The following is a 20,778-nucleotide window of genomic DNA, read 5'->3' on the forward strand; positions in this document are numbered from 1 at the left end:
AGCATTTCTCGTCGATCACGAGGGGTTAGGGAGATTACCCAGCCAGGACGGTGACGATGCCATGAGCTGAGATGCGAATGGTCGATTTCTTAATTGCTTATTCGGGCGCGCGTCATGTGTTACCTGTTCGGAAATGGACCGTTGAACGGTTCTGGGCTTCTCTTGACGAATACATTGGCACACACACCGCGCCGGTTCTGTTGCCGTACACCGTAAGTCTGCCAGAGAGCCCAGCCACCACCACACCCAAGAAGAGAGAGATGCAGGTCTGACTCTAGCCGGCCATGTGTTGTCACGTACCTTGCAGCAGCGCGACCCCATATCGTGGCCCCAGTGACAAATCGCTGCTGGCACGCGAATTGGACGTGGCTTGCAATGTGAGACTGGCTCGGCTGGGAGAAGGAAGCCATTCACGCGTTGGGCCCAATGGCGGTCGCCCACGATGATGATCTGACAGAGGCTTGTTTATGCAACATGGTGCGGTGAGAGAAGGTTGTTGGTCAAGTGTTATTATTGTCAGCAAACACAGCTCGCCTGGACTTTGCCGTTAGAGAAGAGAAAAACAACAGCAGCAGCAGCAGCAGCCTAGCCTAACCTAACATGATAGCAGGTCCAGTAAAAGATGCAAGCGGCACGATGTTGGGTTACAGAGCTGCACAATGCCATGCCGTGTCATGCTAGGTACATAGGTTCGCAGATTGTGAGCGGAGGCATGCGAGTCTCTCAAGCACGCCGATGTAACTCTCGATGCGTGTGGCATCTCGGGGCAATCCGATTCCGTGCTCTAGGCCTGTAGACTCGTCTGTAAGATGCCGATACAGTTCTTCCGATCAATGATGATGATGATGCGAGTGGCATCAATCGTCTTTAGGGCCGCCCACCATGTTACAGCCCAACCGAGGGCTAGTAGTAGGTAGGTCAGGTAGTCGCGCCTCGGATAATTATGCTCATTGAGATATATTAATATCGCGACTTATCGCTATCAGTCATCCACATCCACATCCAGGCACGAACCATTGAGCCGATTGAATGGCCAAGCTAAGAAGAGATGGGCTGCTGAGCGTGTTTCGAACCGGAAGAAAAACGCCATTTCATCATTGTGATTCGCTCGTACCCCTCTCTGAGCTAGCTGCCCGGCACCCCCCTACTACTTTCCCCACCCACCCAAATAGTAGTATGCAAGTCACTAACGAGCAAAGACGCTCTTGGAGACTCCCATTCGTTCCTGGCCTCCAAGCCTCCGGTTTCTGTGCCTGGCTGCTGGCGAATCGTCGCCCGTGACCTGAGGCTCGCGGGCACAAAACACCTGGCACCGTCTGAACCTTGTATTCGATGGCCCTTCCTTCGACTGGTTCCTTGCAAGAGGTTGGTTGGGAGGGAGCAGCGTTCCTGTGTGTGGGTTGTTCCTACCTAAAAGGGCACAAAGGACAAAGGACTCCTGGCGAGGCGAGGCGACCTACTGTAGGCATGTCGCAACGCACAGGCTCTGCTGGCTGCTCAGCACTAGCCTAGTATACATACGAATAGAAGCATGTCCTACTACTACCTAAGGTTAGATGAACCACACTACTAGCCGAACGCCGTACCCACCTTCTCCCGCCTTCGTGGTGGTCCTTTCTACTGGTCCTTTTCGGGCTCTGAAATCTGCACTGCACTCTGCTGCACTCTGCTGCACTCTGCTGCACCCAGGCCACGACCCACGACCCACGAGGAGATGGGGCATCGGCCCCTTGCCATGTACCTTGTATGCGGATACAACCCTGTCCATGTTCAAGGTTGCTTCTGTCATTGAATGTCCGATCACACCGCAGTCAACCCGCAGCCCTCTGTGGCCAGGCCAGGGATATGCCACTGCCAGGTCATTCATAATCAGCTTGGTTCCGCCCAATGGGCAAGCCTCGTACAGAATGCTTTGAAACAAGCCACCACCCCGGGGCTCCATCGTGGTGCTTTAGCATTCTTTCCACCGAGCTACTCTCCTTGGACACTTTAAGTGAATCCTCCCCAGCTCTTTCACCTCCCGCACAAGCAAGAGGCTCTTCCGTCGTCCGAAAACTTGGAATCGCGAGCTCTGCTTAAACCACCCGCAGGGCCAGCCAACACGGGCTACAACTGCTGACCTAACCCTCCCCAGCCAAGGAAAACCGCGCTGCTTCCATCCCAAGTTCGAGCTGCGGGCAAGCTCTTGTCAGCCCGCTCCACACTGCTATAGAGCTAGCCTGTTCGACTTATAATGCAGAGAAAGAAAGCCTGCGCTCTCTTCCTTTCATCACTGGAGTACGGACCTCGCGGCGTCCAGGCTCACGTTCACCACGGCCTCCATAGCGAATCGACAACTCTGCACTTCTCACCATCCTCTTCGATCCTATAGCTTGAAGCTTCCTATGAAACCTACTGTTAGTTGACCCCCGGTGTTCCTTTTGTGATTCAGCCATCGTGATTTCAGGCATAGCCTCGTCCCTTTCTGTGCCCGCAGGCAATGGCATATATTCCCTTCCTGGGTGGCCGTTTCCCCCCATTTTCACGCAACCTGTAACGACCCTCTGTCTTGATGGCATGACGTCTACTTGGGACGACTTGTGAAGGTCAACTCAAAGCGAGTCATGGCAGTGTTCTCACTGTATTCAGCAGGTGTCGGGCCGGGTTCGTCTGCGGGGCAGCACCGGGATGGCAGATATGGTCTGTATAAATGATTACACTGCGGCGATGTTGTTATACATAGAGTGTATACTAACTATTGTGAAGGAACCCAAAGAAACGTTACCGTAAAAGTCTTACCTGGAGGTGCTGGAGGTCCAGGCAGACCAGGACTAAAACCAGGACCGGAACCGGGACCAGAACCAGAACCAGGACCAAGACCAAGACCGGGACCAAGGCCGGCTTCACCAGCCAGCGACCCGGCTGCTCATCCAGGTCCTCCGGATAGGCCGCCGCCGCCGCCGCCGCCGCCGCAACCACAACCACAACATCAACCACAAGCTCAACCTCAACCTCAACCGCAGCCGCAGCCGCAGCCGCCACCACTCCAAGTTGTCACAGAGACGACTACATCGGTCAAGCTTTCGACGACGGTGGTTGAAGAAACTCGGTCTTTGACAGATGTGACGACAATCCTGCCTGGAACGACAACATCAGTCATCCTGACTACTGCAGAGCCCGGCCCTTCTACATTATTCCATTCATCAGTGCCTCTTTTTACTTCTACTGTTTCTTCTCCGACGACCAAACTTGGTATTTCTACGGCACCTACGGCACCTATACCAACATCTGCGTCTTTTCTCACACGAGGTGATATTTCGTCCACGTCTCTGGGCAGATTTGCTTCACCTACATCGTTGCCGACTTCCGATTCTATGGCAGCAGACAACGATAATGCGGCCAGCGACCGCACGTTGGTCATTACTCTGAGTACGGTTCTTTCGGTAGTGGGAGTTGCGGTGCTAGCGATCGGGCTATATCTTTATCTACGAAACCGACGCAGACGCTCACCGTTGTTCAACCGCGGCATTACGCCCATTCACGACGATGAGATTGCGACCTGGAAAATCAACAGGACTGCCAGTGAAAAGAGTGCAGGGCGTTACACTACACGGGACTCAACAACACGGACCTCGACGGCGCATACGCATAAGAAAGCACCGAGTCAGACTCCAAGTCTTATACAATATCAACAACCTCTCGGAAAGCAATCTTTTGATTCTATGGTCCAATCGCCAAGGTCGTTCATTCAAAGGCAAAGCGCGGATCTACCTCAAATACCACAGAGTGTAATCTTAGCCAAAGCACCGAACGCTAGGTCCGGGTTGACGGATCAGACGGTCCCAGGAGATGACCCCTTTTTACCGGGTCCTAAACGGCAACCATCGAGGCTACACAAGCTCCCAAGCGCACCACCGCCCACCAGTGGCAACATGCGGACAAGAAGCGCCAGAAGCAGCAGCATGCGGAGCTTTGGCGATGCATGGCACGGCGACAACATGGGGATGCCACGGTCACCGAGGGCGTCCAGTGAGGCCCATAGCGCCATCACCAGGACGACGTCATCACGGATATACTCGTCATCCACATTGCCGCCCCGGTTGTCTTTGAGCGACCACAACGAACCAGTCCCTTTCAACGGGCTTTCGCCGCCGCCTCTGCATAGCACTGAGATAGGGCGAGCCATCGGTTGAGACGGATGGCGTTGCATTCAATTTCCTTCTGCATCTAAGATGACTGCGGGGAGCAATCATTACAGTTGTTTCATGCCCGGGGGCGACGGCCCAGCATGTAACCCCCGGGAATTGCGGCCACGGCATCCTAGCCGTGAGCCAGGTCCCGGGCTCTGGCCCGTGCCACTCCTTGAAACGCCTCAACCCCCCAGCTCTTTTGACAGGTTGCAAGGTGAACGAACAGATTGATTCTCGACATCCTGGGCAACGACACACACTTTTCGAATATGACGGCTGCTTGACGAACGACCCTCGATGACAGACCCGAAACGACTTAGCAATTTCTTCTTCTTCACCTTCGTAGCAGACAAGCTCTGCCATTTCTTACCCGACCCACCCAGGCCCCAGGGACCTTTCTCTTCTTACTCTATTCTCAAGTAGCCGATTCCCCTGGAGTTGCAACATAGTACTAGACAGTACATACATACCACACCACCATCACCAATTTTCTTCGATTTTTTATACTGTTCTAGGGATTTCTATGGAGTTGCAAAGGACCACATCTACGATTTAAAGTAGCATAGGAGGATATACCCCACATTTTCTTACTGTCATTTTTGCTTTATTCTTACCTCGCTCAGGTTCACCTGCTTCCTCGTAAGGTCTCGGGACTTTCTTTGCTTGTTGATGCAGGAGCTGGAACGAAAGAAGCTATATCCGCGGAGGGATGTGATGTCCAGGCTTGCTGGATCGAGGAAGCGACCCAAGTTATGATACCGTCCTGGTGGGGGAGATAACAACCACTTCTTACTTACGCGGCATATATGACATAGTATTATCCTATAGCCAATGAAAGGGGAGACGGGATACGCACTTGCGATCGACTGCTCCTGATTACCAATTTATCTTCGCGGCCTACCAATGTATTGTGCCCCATATCTGTCCATATATGTGAACAATGCGGATGACACGGGACGGGGACTACGACTACCTGTCCGTGTCGTCAAAGTCCGGCGCCCAATGACGGGAGGGATCCAAACTTCTGGCCAAACATATGCGAAGAACTCCGAACCCCGGTTCTTAGCAAACCAAGTACGATAAGACCAGGACGTGGGTATGAAACACGAGGCGAAACGGCTAGATATGTAAAATAAGCTTACAACTGCCAGCAATGCACACTACATAGTCTCTTGAAGTCCTGGCGGCCCCCAACCCCCAGTAAACGTGCCCCCGGGGAGCCGGGGTCCTATGCGGCAAGACGGGAACGGACGGGCTGCATGATGAGATGCCGCGCAGATCTACCCGGGTTATTGGAAACGACGCCCCCTCTCGCCCATCGCATCCCTCTTTCTCTCTCAAGGCTAGGGTAGCCACACTCGCTGCTCGCTACCCGTTCCCTTTGGTCATGCCCTGCTTGCTTTAGGGATGGGATGGGGTCAGGTCAAGATAGAGATGCATGGGTCGATGGGCAAAACGTGTCGGGTTCGAGATAGATGGGTAGAGACCAATCTACTGTACCCGCCTGCCGTTCGAGACGAACCTCCCGGGCGACTTGTAGTGTCGCGCAGGCGACCACCCTCTATATGCTGGGTGGGCGCGCGAGCCGCATGCGACGATCCGGCCAAGAGGAGACAGCGCCGATGAACCTTGGCGTCATGATGCGTTCGTATGTCTTTTTATCTCTCAGTCGCTTGGTTGGGTCTCCAAGATTTTGCTATAGTAGAGGGTCTCCCTTGACCCTCGTCGCGAAACTCCAAGTGGGTAGGGGGCTATGAGATACGCAGAGAGGTTTCCTACCACCTGGCCCTTTTGGTACCATTGATTTTCGACGCTGCACTTCGAGGCTTCTATGATGGAGTCTACATCGTTCTATGCGCGCCCGGGTGTATTGGGCTCGGCACCATCGACACTATGGGTGATCAAGATGTTATCGGCACTCGGCTCCAGCGAGGAAAAGCAATCGGCTGGAGAGGCAATCGGCGACAGCAAAGAAGGCAGACGAAGTATATAGATTCATGTATTTATATGAAGAGAGGACATCGCTCTTTAATGGACACTTGATATGGAACTGCCCATGGGCTGTTTTGTTCCATTGTTCCATTGCTCACCAACCAGCTGTCCTGTGGCATAAGATGAAGATGCCACTGGGTGAGTCATCATATATATTATATATACACTATCCACATTTGAATATCCTTTATTGCTTACAGTTGGCAACAGAAGTAACATTAATCACCAGATGATATATCTTGAAGAGACATCGTGCAGTTGCAAAAAGGTGCTTCGTGGTGACCAGTTGGTGCTATGCAGAGGCAACCTATTAACGCGTCCAACCCTTATTCTATTACCCGCGACGCGTCTGCCCGCGTTTTTGGTTTAATTGACTCAACGTACCTGCCGTGCCGTACACCTACAGGAATTACCTAATGTACACTGATGTGGACAGGAGCAAGAGAGAGCCGGGTACTTGCCAAACCCAACGTCGTACGAAAAAGAAAGAAAGAAAGTCCATCGCCCTGTCAGGTATACAGCTGGGGAAAAAGCCATCGCTCCTCAACTACAAGACTCATCATCATCAGACAAGCATATACAGCTTTACATCCATCTTAGGTACCCAATTGCATCTCATACTTGAGGTACACTTCGACTTGCACTATCATCGGAATTTGGAGAGTCGAATTCAGCTGGCGATTGTACCCTCGTCGTCCCCACCCTTCGTTTCCTGACTTGGGAATAACCCAGCAAAACTCGACATCGTGATTGGCTCCGGATCCGCAACGCGACCGACCCAAGTCTTTTTTTCCCAGGGCCTGGGCTTTGGTCTGTCACGTCAGGTAGTCTGTTATCCACCCTCTTACCGTTCATTCGAGAGAGGCGCCATGCCGCGTAAAAGCGATCCCCGTTCTTCTTCTACTGCCGCTGCCGCTGCTGCTACTAGACGGAACGACGTGTCCCTGGCCACGTTCGTCCTCGCCGACGACCACGAAGAAGAAGACGCAGCACCGATCCAACGACGCATGGAACCGCCCTTTGCCCACACCATTCCCGCCCCAGCTTCCGCTCACACACCGACCCCGAAATCCGCTGCCGCGCGCGCCCCGGCTTCGGCTCCGATCGCCATGGCATCGACAACACCCGTAGAGGAGATGGACACGGACCGGCCCAGCGAGTCGGCGCCGCCCTCCGATAAGAAAGGAGGAGTAGACCGGGATACTGTCACAATCGAGGTACGACTTCCTTGTTATATTCCCAGTGATGTTTCGCCCAGTGTGCACCACTTGCGAGGCGAAAAAAGAAGAAGACCGTAGCCAAGATGCTGGAAAAGGAAGAGAGAGAGAGCTGACCCCCCAGCTTGGATAGGACCTCAACCTCCCCAAATCCATCATCACGCGCCTGGCCAAGGGCGTGCTTCCGCCTAACACTCAGATCCAGGCCAACGCCATATTAGCCATGACCAAGAGCGCGACCGTCTTCATCAACCACCTAGCTAATGCGTACGTACCCTTCCCGGTCTTGGGCAAAGCTTGGCCTTGTAAAGGTAGCTGCCACGAGGGTTATCACTGACGCAATTCTCTTGGCTTTCGCACAGCGCAAACGAGCGGACCCTTTCTTCTGGCAAGAAGACCATACTACCCGACGATGTCTTCGAGGCCCTGGACGATATCGAATATGGCCAATTCCGCGATCGGCTGCAGGCTGAGTTCACTAGTAGGTTCTACTCGTCACTTTTGCGCCCTCTACTTGGAGCTCTCCCCTCCCTGCGCCCGGGGGACGAGAGGAAATAGTGGTGTTTGTTTTCGTGGACCAGCGTCGCTAATACGTAGGGAGCCGCCCCCCTTTCGCAGAATTCAACGAAACCCGTACCACAAAACGCAACACCTACCGCCGCCGGGTAGCCGCCGCTAAGAAGGGTCTACCCTTCCCCGCCGACCCTAACGCCTCCATGGTGTCCAACGCCACCTCCGAAGGCGCCACGGAAGTGGGCGACGTCTCCACGGCCTCTGCCGCCGGTGCCGGCGCCGGGGACGGCGCCGCGTCCGACCAGCAGCCGCGGTCTAAGAAGGCCAAGACGGGCGGCGCGCCCGGCGAGGACTCCCAGATGGACATGGACGACGAGGCTGGCGGCCACACGGAGCCCGAGGACGAGGTGGACGAGGAAGACGAGGAGGAAGAGGACGAGGCGAACCAGGAGGAGGAGGAGGGCGACGAGGATGAGGATGAGGAGGAGATGCAAGATGCGATGGAGGAGCGCGAAAAGGCCGGCGATGACGATGAGGCGCTGGACAACGGGGACGACTCCGACGCATGAGAGAGGGGATGAAAACAATATTCCGGGTGCGCAAAACAACAGCGATTCACACAATCTTAAAAGCGGGACAACTAAACCCTGGTCTTCACATGCGCGTGCAGTTCCATCGGCAAGGTGAAAAGGAATATCTGCCCCAGGGCGCCGATGCTGAAATTTGCGGGTTTCCCAGCAGCTCTCCCACTTGATTCTGCCGCTGCTACCGTCGCATTCTGCGCCTTTCTACAAGCGATAGCCATGTGATCTAGGGGTCCCAGGCCCAGAGGACTACCAGGGAGGATTTCCGACACGCACTGGTTCTGTCTCGGGAGGTCTCGAAGATGATCATCACGAGATATACGTCTGGGCAAGAAATGCAAAGTGTATACCTAAAGATCAAGCGTTTCTGTTATTTCACAAGAGGGATGTAGCTATTGGATCCTGGGAAAGTTCCGAAAAGCGTCTAAATGGTACCGTCACGGTCCAGAGCATGAATACATTTTTTGGATAATACTCTATCTATTCCCAACCCTCATGTTATTACTTGTGGTCCCTTGGTTTATTTAGATAACCTTGACCAGCTCCATCTTGGCCCCTCTCTTGCCTGTCGCCTCGTCCTTGGCGTCGCTGATGCGCACAATGACCTTCTGGAAGAGCTCGACGGAGAGGTCGCGGCTGCCCGAGGTCTTGAGGACGTAGTTCTCGGCGTCAAAGGTGCTGTCGGGCTCGGGCTCGGCGAGGTCGCGGAGGCGGATGACGCTCTCGATGCCGAAGCGGGGCACGAGGACGACGAAGCCGTTGCTGAAGATCTTCATGACGAAGCCCTCCTCGTCGGCGACGCGGCCCTTGAGGGCCTGCCCCACGTAGTAAGCGATGGAGGCGCGGCCGGCGAGCTGGGCGTTGCGGTGGCGCACGTTGATGTTCTTGCAGACGGCCTCGAGCTTGCCGCGCGATCGCACGGCCGGGTGCATGGGCTCGTAGTCGATGGCGGCCGCGAGCTGCCGATGGGCCACCAGGTCGGCATACCGGCGGATGGGGGAGGTGAAATGCGTGTAGATCTCCGAGGCCAGGCCGTAATGCCGGAACTCCGGGTAGGCCTGGGTGCCGGCGCAGAAGTATTCGGCGCTCATCATGCAGCGGGTCGCCATGATGCGGATCAGCGTGTTGAAGAAGGGCTCCTTCGGGTCAGTGCAAGCGTCCAGCGAGTCGGCCAGCGCACGGGACGAGTCGCACCGCAGCTCCAGGCCGCGCTTGATCTTCAGCTGGTTGGAAAGCTCATCAAAGTTGGTCTTGGGTGGCGCGCCATGGCGACGCAGAATGGCCGTCTGGGGGAAGGACTGATAGATCTTGTCCGCCACGCTGATGTTGGCGAGCAACATGAACTCCTCTACAAGAGAGTTGGTGTCTAGCAGCTCCTTGGTCTTCACGTCAATCGGGTCCGAGGTCTCAGACTCCATCTGAACCTTGACTTCAGGCGAAGATAGACTCAGGGCACCGGCGTCCATGCGCTTTTGTTTCAGCTTCTTGGACAGCATGAGCAAGGTCCGCATTCCTTGAGTCAACTCATCTTGTTGGGATGCATCGTCAATACGCAATTGCGCTTGTTCGTAGCTGAAAGCCTCCCGTGACTTAATGACCGATTTGGTGAAGCGCACGTTGACGATATCTGCGTCAGAGTTGAGTTCCCACAGAGTTGAGAAAGCGTACCGCTCAACGTAGGGCTTCAGAGAGCAAAGGTCTGTTCCCAGCAGCATTGGCAACATGTCGATACGCTTGTCCACAAGATAAACTGTCGTTCCGCGAATGCTAGCCTCGTGGTCCATGGCGTTGCTAGGCTTGACAAAATGCGAGACATCGGCAATATGAACGCCGACTTCGTAGTTACCATTCGGTAGAGGCCTTGCGTGCAGAGCGTCGTCGATATCTTGACAGCCAACAGGATCGATACTGCAGATGATGAGAGGACGGAGGTCTTCTCGGCCTTTCCATCCCGGGTCGTCTGTGCTTGTCGGTACTCTCCAGTCATGCCCTTCTTTGGGGAGACAATCCAATACCGTCTTAGGGAACGGACGGTATTGTACATCGTACTCGAGCAACAACGCCTCAGTCTCGGCTGCCTTGGTCTCCAGCTCGCCCAACGAGCGCACGAAATGGCCTATCGGGTGTCTCGAATCTCGGTCCCAGGAATCTATGGTAACGAGAATCCGCTTGCCCAGAAGCTCTCCAGCTTGCCTTGTGCGGATTCGGATCTTGGGGATCTTCTTGTCCATGGGAACTAAGAAGACAGACTCTTGCTTGCGGCCTTGCTTTGCAGATTGGCTGACCGAAGACTGGTCGACGTGGCCCACATACTGGCGCCAGTTGCGCTTGATCACACCGACGACCTTTGCTGTCGGCTGTGCCCGGCCCTCGGTGTTTGTGCTGTGCGTCTTCTTGACCTCTTCCTGGAGTGCGCGTCGCTCCTTCTCCGTCACAAGATCTTCGCCTTCGTCGCCATCCGCGTTCTCGTTTTTGGTGACAGCCTCTTCCTCGATAATCTTGGTGGACGGCTCTTTCCACTGATCCTTTGGTAAGACTTCCACCACAACCACATCGCCATCGACGGCTCGGTTGATGTTGTCTCGGCCAAGGATCAGTAGCGCCTTGGGAAAGGCTGGAACCTTGATAGAGCCCTCTAGATAGTTATAAGGCGATACGTTGAATATGCCCTGGTGGAGCATCCCGTTCTTGACGCCCGTCATCATCTTGGACAGGCTGAAATGCTCAGGGTAGAGGAAGTCCGCAGCCTTCTTATCTCTGGAAATACCCTTCTCCTGAGACTCAACAATCATATCCAGTAGTCTCTCTCCATTCTCAAGACCGCTGACGTACTCTCGAAGGCGGATGGCCGGGGTGTTCTCTGTCTGTGCCTTCTCGATGTTGCCCCTATCGTCGGTGAGCATGACAACAGTAGGCAGCTTTTTGCTCTTCGTTTCCGCCAAGTGCGAGTTGTACCACTGCACCGCGCGCCGCACGGCTCTGTCGTTCCGGTCATTGATGCTCTCGCCCTCCTCCCGGGTGACATAGGTCTCCAGTCTGAACTCGTTGAAAAAGACATAGAAGCGCTTGTCCTCACTCTTGGTCAAGCCGATGAGACGGTTGTAAAGAGGCAACGACCTGTTGCGCAGCTCCTCCAGGACTGTCTGCAGGATGATGACATCATAGAACGCGGTACTCTGCTCAAACAAATCCATCGCGTTCAGTAAGGCGTTGGTGTCTGGTACCAGATAATGCCCCTGAGGATACTCTTTGGTTCCTGCCGGCTTATCGGAGAGCACAAACGGGTTCACTACAGCGGCGTCAGATGAGTTAAATGGATAATGAGGTGATGGGGAAAAAGTGTAAACTTACCAACGCCAACCGCGTTGGCAGGCGCTGTATTCCGGCATCTCGAGCATAGCTTGGACGAGCAGGGGATATCTTGTCGCAAGTAGACCTCGCGGACAATCTTTTGGACCTTGCCACTCTTGGTCGAGCGGACGTAGGTCTTGCTGGAGAAATTTGCAGAGGCCGGGTCGGACTCTAACGATCTCTTGAGGCTGGTCATTTTGGCCGATATCTGGTAGCCACAGCCTGAATCTTCAACGTCGCGTTTTACGTTACGTTGACCTGTGTCCGGGTCGATTAACCAGTTCTGATGAGTCTCTAGTTGCTGAAAAATGGTCTCTGACGCGACCAAGGATGGAAAACGCGCCAAAGTGGCGAATCAGAGCACCGCCTACAGAGAGTGGAGATAAAGCTCAAAATCGAGTTCTTATCAGCCGCCAGCCGCTATCAATAGGTGCACTTGCAGTTTCTTAGGCTAACCCCCGCCCGGACTCCAAGCAGCAGCAGTAGCTAACTGCGAGGTCTTCTGCGGGGTTCAAGTTTATGGTGTGACGCCACCCACCACCAGACGCTGTAAGATCAGAGTATTGATTGATGGGATGTACTCCTAGGCTGCGTTAAGCTGGCTGCAGTACCAAAAAGTACCTACTTGACGCACAGTGAATCCCGATATTCTGGACCAACGGAACCTTGACATTTGAAGGTTTATCACATTTGTAATATCAAGACAGACTGCTCGCCGATACCAGCAACAGCATTCAACATCGTATCCTGCAATGATATTGCATGCCCATTAATAACATACGGAAAGGGGCCAAAATCTACCTGGCATGCATACATAGCAACTTTGCTCACCTTTCCAGGCCCTTGGTGTTCCTAGATGCTGTGCCCAACGGTATGTAAGCACCCAGCGCCTTGCAACCTGAATAGCCCCTACCTAGGCACATCTGATATGTACAGAAGCACACACGAGTAACGCACTGTCCAGCTTAGCGGATGATCCCATGCATGTTGTGATACGAGCGATACTCGAGCCGCTGCAACTGATGACAGCTACAAATGCATGTTTCAATATGTGAACCCCAGCTCCATGTGATCCGCGCGTACCTAGCAATTCTGCCGGGGAATTCACCCATATTGCCCATCTGTTCATCCTGCACACGAGACGGGTCTGGGTCTATCGTATCGTAAGTAAATACGCACGCAAGACCTGCGAAGATCGGCTCGGCCAGTCGCTTGGCCAAAAATAGAGTATGCGGTTCCGACGTAGTATAACACTGCACTGGGCAAGTTTATTTCAGCGACAGACTCGGTCGGGAAGCGATAATAACCTCTGAGACACTTGACATTTCTACTACTAGTAACTCCAAGGGCAATCAAGGTTCCAAGGTCCACGCACCACTCCAGAAATCCTCCTAGCAGCTCCGTACCTATCTAGCGTGTACTAGTTTATCCTCCGGGCAGCCTGCTTTGTCCGATATGCTAGTCTGCCAAGAGCCCAACTTGACTAGTAGTAGACTGGCAAACGCCAGGTAAATACCATACCTCCCATCCATACACCTGCGTCTTAGATGGACAGGCGGGTCGATGGTGACTCCGCGATAAGAGAGCCCACAAAGGATCAATCCGGTGACCGGCATACTGACTTGATATCAGCATCACGAACCGGGATCAGATGCATATGTCAGTTAACCGTCATGTCAACGTCTGCGATTAGGCGCGATATGCCAAGCAGGCCACGGCAGTCCCAACTTCATTGCATCTCTAGCTATACCCTCTCGCGTGCTTGCAGTGCGTGTAAGTGTAGCTACGTAAGGGGGTGTTGCTCCGAGGTTCGCATGCTGATTTTCCGAATGTCTTTCCTTTGGTTACCTAGAAAACTGGTTTACGCTAGTCGGCAGTCTTGCCGTGTATCACTCACACAAGGTTGAAACCTGAAGACTGTCGCTAATCTTCAGACTATGTTGTGTTCAAGTCAACAGGATCTTTCCGAATGCCGTGTCACCCTTCAACGAGGCGTAGCGGCTGAGGAACCCATAAGCTCCAAAGCTGCTTCCGGGGCCATTCTCGGTGATCCTGGACTTCCGCACATCACGCGGTGGCCGCCGGCGATAGTCGGATGGGGTTGCGGTGCACTGGTCCATCGAAATCTGTATGTCTTTCCCCGCTTGACACTCCCAAGCCCACATACCAGACGGGTGACGACATCGGAATCTAACGAGGAGGAACTTATGGCATGAATGGCGTCAACTTTTTGTGTGGCCAATGTGACGCGGCGACGCCTGCAAGAGCGGGTAACAAGGGGTCTCCCGCATGGCGTGCGTGGTAACGGGCAACGCAAGCAGATAGTGCAGAGTGCAGAGTTGGCGATCTGGCGTCCACAGAGGAAGCCGAGGGAGTGGTGGAGGGGTCTCCGATCGAAGTGAATGGGCGAGGTAGACCAGGGAGGCAGGCCTGTGAATGGGATCACGGCACTTTGGTCTATCAGGCAGCACTGAATGCTTATGTGGTTAGCCGTCTCGCCGTGGAGCGCTGGCCTATCAATGGGTCTGGCCCGTTCCGACTTGAGGCTGGCCAACCCACCCATTAAGAAGTTGAGGATGCACCGAGCTCCGAGCTCCCAAGCACCAAGCAAGCCACACACTCCCTCCCGTCAGCACAGGGCAAGCGGGGAAGGGTTACTTTGTGGGGAGAGGTGGTCATGCTGTAGGCGGCCGGCCTTGCGTGCTTGGGTTGCCAGATCGGCCATGGCAATATTTAGAAATCTCGCAAAGAGGAGGGTTCCCTCACAGCGCGCAGCAGGCGGCGCAGGAGGGAGGGATGCCATGCTCTCTGGGCATGGCATGCTCCATGGCCTCCATCGAAACAAACATGCTGCGACCCCTGGTCGGGTTTGGTCGAGGGGGACAGGGCAGAGTCCTGGGCAGAGGACAGGCTGACAGGGGGGGCAGGGAGGAGGTCGAGCAAGTCGCATCTGGAATGCTTTCACGTCAAGCGGGCTTATTGGGCGAGATGGGCGCTTGGGCGGGACCCGCAGATTGCATATGGGGCCAACGGCTTCCCATGAGAGCATGATTTGCAGATGGAGTCTGTGCCATTTCAAGTCAGCTGGGCTGGCTCCATCGACCCACCCGGCAGGGGGCAGCGCAGCCAATGGCGGGCCATGTAGACCGCATGTACCCAATCCGCAAAAGTGACCTCGAGGCAGCTCCTCCCCAAATGTCTGTCATCGGCCCCAGTCTTTTTGCCCCGTCCGCTTTCCTCCTTCACACCCACACCTCAGTTCATCTCAGGTAGGTAGGCAGGCATCCAGCATGTCTGTCTATTTCCATTTCACCAACCAACCCTCTAATAAACTCTGGTGCACATCTGTCTTGGACTCTACGGCCTCCTATTGATGAATCAGAGGTCTACTGAGTCACATGGCCATGTCGCACTGGTCATCTGTGGATTAAGCTTGTTAGTATACCAGTTCATGGCCTGATACTACCTACCTACCATAGACTCCATCGAGATAGCTACTGCGCAGTGCTGCAGTAGCTGCCTTGGTAGTGGCTCTGTATAGACCTTGCCCTGCCCAGGGGTCCGTTGGAGAGAGGGGATAATCAGCGAGGAGGCGGCTGCTAAGGTGCCGAGTCTATCCATTGCCCATCTCCGAGTGAGCTCCGCTCAGCGGCCTTGAGCAGTCTCTCTCCCCTCGCTCTGGTGCTGTGACATGCAGTCCGGCCAGTCTAATGAGCCCAACTTGCCAACTCTGACCCAAAGAGCAATCAAGCTGAAACAGTGTTTGTCTTCATCCGCCGCGACCTGCGGGTCACGTTCATTGCCAAATTACTGCGGCAAGATCGCATTCGACTGCTAAATGCGCGGCCGGCCTTGAAAGTACGTGCGTTTCGCCGTGAGAGCAGAGCAGGTGGTTTCTTATCGCTAAGGTAGTCTCGAACTCTATGCGCCCAGTCGATGTCCTGATCCGGTGAGCAGCTCGGTGCGGTTAGTCTTAGCATCTTCATCTTTTTGCCTGATTGAGACCGAGTTTCAGCTGTGGCGTTTCGTCATGTAAAAGTCGGAGCCGGGATTGCCGCCCTGAAGCCAATCATGTCTTGCATGGTGGCATTCCAGTCCATGGAATACAGTCAGCTTCCTCCAGCGGCCGACGCGTTCTGATTGGCCATGACGTTTGATGACGCTCGAGGCTCGGGGCTCTACCATCTTGATCGAGCATCTTCTCCGGAGTCGTGAAACCTGCGCAAGGCCAAGTTCGATCTCGAGTTCTATTCATCACGGGCAAGGACGACCGACCGGCCGGTGAGTGTGTAGGTAGCGATTTTGGTGTGCCCATCTCCTCGGATCTTGATTTAGGCCCCCACTTGTCGCTGTTATATCACGGGAAAAGAAATGCCCAGATGGAGAAGGAAGGGAAAAGAATTGAGGGAATCAAGGCCAACCAGAGGATCGCGTATGCATATGTAACCCGCCATGGTTAGATCCGTGATACCCAGCTTATTATTCATCGCGTAAGTATAGATGGAGTGAGTGGATAAGGGCCCTCGACTGTTCGTTTTAAGTAGCGGCCGAGGCTTGGGCCCTACGACTATGCTAGTCTACCTCAACAAGGGAAGTCGCGAGTGGCACGCTTCTGCATCTCGACAGATAGGTTGAGTCTAATGCTTGGCTGCAGCATCGTGCAGATACCATTGCAACACCGTGCTACCTGACCGTTTTGGTCTGTATCACATAGTCATAGTAACGTGCCACAGGCAGTGCGCGCCTTCTGCCACCTGCGATACGGGCATTGTTAGTAGAGGTGGATCTTTACCAAGCCCTCCTCGCCCAGAAGAGCCTATAATAGGAGGCAATGACAGTGAATGACTGGCAGGAATGTTTAGCTTAAGGGGTAATCGAGTGTGAGTCAACGACCGCCCAGGCTTCCAGACCGGTCAGTTTGCGCCGCGTCAATAGTCATGATTTCGTCGTAGTACATCGAGAATCCATACTGCATAGACGGACTCAGCAGCAATGATGGAGCGCCGTAAGAAGATATCATGAACGAAGCTGTTCACCGGTTGACGAGAGAGCCCGGTTCGGGCTAGCTCGCCGAGGACTCGTAGGCGAAACGCGTGTCCGCTCTTGCACCTGCATCGGCATTCGAAATATCATCATCTTTCCACGGTGTTCGAAAACGAGACAGCATGTGTCGAAAATGAAAAAGCAACATATTCAGGGGAAGACACGACCAGAAGTGATCGACACTGTATCGTGCTGCCGCACATCGAAAGGAGTTCACCCGCTGCCTCTTGAATCTCCGGGCATGTTGTCTTGCCAATTGAACTAGATGCCTACCGGAAATAACAAGTCGTAAGGGGTGGAACCGAGTCGCTTCGGGTAGTCATTCACGAAAGTCGGGCATGTAGACGGCGGCCGCGTCAATGATATCGTGAATCTGGCTCATGACATATCCCAGTGCCAATACCGGTGATGGCAATGATTACTCCAGGCCAGGAGTATACGGGCTTCCACGATGCTGATGTAGGTACTGTAGCTTCTACAGTGGCTTCTGGCGGGCCGAGCAGTGTGGTGTACAAGCCCATAGGTGGTCGACGGGCGTTCATGTCAACCGCGCCCAGAGTCCCAGACGAAAGATGTGTCTGAGTGTGATAGGGAAGCGAAGCGAAGGGTCCAGACAAGCCAAGTTGCTTCTTGTATTATCAAACATTTTGACATGTTGAATTGATATCAAAAGAAACACATCATGTTCCTCTGACAGTCATCATGCAACCGTTGGTGCTAGTGTTTGCTCTGCGCATCCACGTTGGTCGATATCTCGCATTAGTGCAGCAAATCAGAATCGCCTTTCAGTTAGGCCAGGGGATTGCAGACTCTCCGGGGAAGAACTCGAGGTCCGACACTTCAATATTGTTCCTTTGGTCAGCTTACAGCAACAGCCTAATTACAGTATGCATTTATTGTTAGGTATCTGATCCTGTCGGTTACGGGCAACTCGGTAATGCCACGCATTGGAGCGCCTCTATATTCGGCTTACTACTTACTGTAGGTATCCTTAGATGATGGAAGTGGCGTCGCGTTATAGGGATTGTGAACCCAAGGTGTCAGCTGAGAAATCACAGAAGGAAGATAACCTACTTGACTTGACCATGGAACAACAGACATGATCCGACAAAGAGTTTCCGCATGCTTCGAAGCAATGAAGTCGTGTTTCGCCCTGGGCGCTCGTAACTTGTCCTCGTACTTAGGCAACCTTTGTGGTACATCCTCAACCGTCTCGCATCTGAGGCCGACTATCTCTTCTTCGAAAGCGGATGGCTATTCGCAACAAGTTGAAACGTTCTTCAGCGAAGCAAATGTGCAGCGCACATATTCGGTCCTTTCCCAGCAGCTTTCGCCATCGGCCGAGTATCTGCATCTGGTCAGCTAAGAAGTGTTTGATACGACCTTCCACAAATAGATACGCTCGTGTATTCAAGCGAGTAAGCCTGCCACAAAGATTGAACCCCACAGCCACCTGAGAATTTCCTACCCTTTTTTTTCTCCAACAACAACAACAGCAGCAGCAGCGACAGCACGGCGAGACACGGTTCTGGCCTGTCAAGGGGTAGCAGCTCGAGACTGTTGGTTGACGCTAAAACGTATCTTGCATGCCCCCCTATTTCGATTTGCCGGTACTTGGCTTGGGGGGAAAAGAGGCCAAAGGGTTCATTCAGCCAGCTGAAGAGGCACGTTAAGCTATGTTGCTCCTCTTCCTTTTACTCCTCTTTTTGGAGGTCTTTCATAAGGCAAACACAAGGTTCGATATTGGCAACTAGGTCCTCCGAGGTGGCTATTAGATTGTAGACACTGTATGAACTTCAAAACTTCAACTGAACTGAAATGAATTTAGGCGGGTCAATGATCGCTGGGCTTCCCGCGCTCTCCACTTTCAACCGGCCGCAATGACCACCTCGTCTTCCCCAAGTACCTGCTGTTTCGAAAGTACATTCACGGCTACTTGTACTTCGATCCCATGCCTCTAGGCGGAGCCTTACATGCGCCGACGTACCTACTTACATTGATCTGTAGATACGTACAGTTGATATGTGTACATATAATTTCTAGGTCAGGTATGGAATAACAGCGTTGGTAGGAATATCAGAAGACGTCGTTCAAATCAATGTGGAAAACAAAATGGCTCTTGTATTACAGACTGCTATGAGCGTGAATACGATAGCGAAGTTCTTAATATCCATTTGTAGACAATGTACGCCGGCGGGAGTGCCCCCAAAGATTTGGAACCTGTGTTCTGTCGTAGCATGGTCCTTCCATTGTCGAGATCAACCATTGCTGCTTTGCCTCAAATGTATCTCGGATCACCTCAATGCGCCAGAACTACCCGACGCCAACTCGTATTGCCCATGCGAGACAAATCATTCAACCGAAATCTCCATGGAATAAATGGCTGATGATCATCAATACTCGCCAGCTCTTGCTTGCTTTGGTTTTCTCCCAACCCGCTCAGGTCTACCGTATGCTACCTAATCAAGACTGGTCGCCGTCGTCTATTGCGTTATTTTATCTCACTTACATGCATGCGGTACTCTGGATCGTCTACTCTGTTGGACGCCCCGGCAAGCTCGGTGAGTGCGTACTGCGGCCAACTCAGTACTTCGATTGCCCCCGAGTTGGCCCCTCAAACTGTCGGCACGCCAAGTAACTCCAAGCCAAGGCTACTTATCTTACATGTATCTGCCTTCTCACCCTTGACCTCTCTACCTTGCCTCAATAATGCCACCAAACCAGCGGGGTCAGGTCTATCGAGAATAACGCAACATCTATTGATACCCAGGTTCAGCAGCAGTCCAGTCAGAATCGCCGTCCACGACCCCGGCCTCTTTCTCACGTTGTTGCGGACGTGCGGTCGCGCATCGAGCATTACATGAGAATCTTCGAAAAAGCGCTTCCGTTCAACCTCTGCTTTCCTACCAGCCAGCTAGTTTTGGGACTTCTGAGTGGAACAGCAAGTCGCGTTGTCATCACCGTCATCATCAGAACATATCACACCAACCGCGGTCATCAACTACCGCCGCCGACCTGTTTTCACCCAGGCAGATACGACGCGCCTCGGAGAGGACGCTTTCTACTCTTTTTGAGGATCACACCCAGTTTGAAGAAATCCCGGGAGGCGCCCTCCTGTTTTTTTTTTTTGTTTTTTTTTGTTTTTTACGTTGCTGATCGATTTCGCAACTCGAACACCCCTGCGCGGCCCATTCGTACCCTGGTCCCTGTCGCTGCGTGTGGGCTTAATCCTAGTCACCTTTCTTCGTCCAGAAACTAGAAACGGGGTCACTCTTCGGCGTTGCGGCGCTGCCTTTCCATCTTCTGTCCATCGCGCATCAGCTTGCAGTGTGCGCGCGCTTTCCGACTGCCAGTCTTCAGTCCGTATCCCTCCTCCCTTCTTCCCTCGGCTGCTGCGGGGGCCTTTTTAAAGCTCGAGGCTGTGCGTGCGAGTGCTGGAATGCAAAGATAACGAACGCCCACTGCGTCGCTGTGCAGCCCTGAAGGCGGCATCTCCAAAAAGAACTATCCCACTATCCCAGCGTGTGTCACGACGACTCCAACTTCCCTGGACAACTGAAAGTGGGTTTGGTTGTGAGGCGCCGTCATACATGACATGCGAAACTTGCAAAGTAACTTAACTACAGCTGCAGAAAAAGAGGATCAACGGATGTCAATAGCAAGATATACATACCTACCACACACCCAGCAACCTTAACTGACTGGCATATCCGTCCAACCCATTCCCAAACGGACGCATCCCAAGACGCAGGCAACCCAGGAGATCTGCCAGACAGACGCAAGCAACCACCCATCAGATGTGTCTACCCTATCCTGAGCACTCGGGTCATTCAAGATAGCTCGGTAGCCTCCACCATCTTGGAGCTACCCGTCCATCCACACACACCTCTTCCACTTACATACTTGCCG

At 53.5% G+C, this 20,778-nt stretch overlaps 3 protein-coding genes across 3 annotated transcripts; 2 read left to right on the top strand and 1 right to left on the bottom strand.

Moving 5' to 3' along the window:
* Window positions 1–2,603: 2,603 nt before the first annotated feature.
* Window positions 2,604–4,172, top strand: PG985_007215 (uncharacterized protein; the record flags this gene model as incomplete). Its single annotated transcript, XM_066826984.1, has 2 exons — window positions 2,604–2,643; window positions 2,746–4,172. 2 exons carry the CDS (start codon window positions 2,604–2,606, stop codon window positions 4,170–4,172), a joined length of 1,467 nt encoding a protein of 488 aa, XP_066684659.1.
* A 2,858-nt stretch (window positions 4,173–7,030) lies between these two features.
* Window positions 7,031–8,460, top strand: PG985_007216 (uncharacterized protein; the record flags this gene model as incomplete). Its single annotated transcript, XM_066826985.1, has 4 exons — window positions 7,031–7,378; window positions 7,512–7,645; window positions 7,741–7,859; window positions 7,997–8,460. The coding sequence occupies 4 exons, from the start codon at window positions 7,031–7,033 to the stop codon at window positions 8,458–8,460; spliced, it is 1,065 nt and encodes a 354-aa protein (XP_066684660.1).
* A 539-nt stretch (window positions 8,461–8,999) lies between these two features.
* On the bottom strand, window positions 9,000–12,022 carry PG985_007217 (uncharacterized protein; the record flags this gene model as incomplete). Its single annotated transcript, XM_066826986.1, has 2 exons — window positions 9,000–11,764; window positions 11,827–12,022. 2 exons carry the CDS (start codon window positions 12,020–12,022, stop codon window positions 9,000–9,002), a joined length of 2,961 nt encoding a protein of 986 aa, XP_066684661.1.
* Between the last annotated feature and the right edge of the window lie 8,756 nt (window positions 12,023–20,778).

This window comes from Apiospora marii, assembly GCF_038362585.1.
Source record: "Apiospora marii strain CBS 49790 chromosome Unknown utg000004l_segment0_segment1, whole genome shotgun sequence".
NCBI classification, from domain to species: Eukaryota; Fungi; Ascomycota; class Sordariomycetes; order Amphisphaeriales; family Apiosporaceae; genus Apiospora; species Apiospora marii.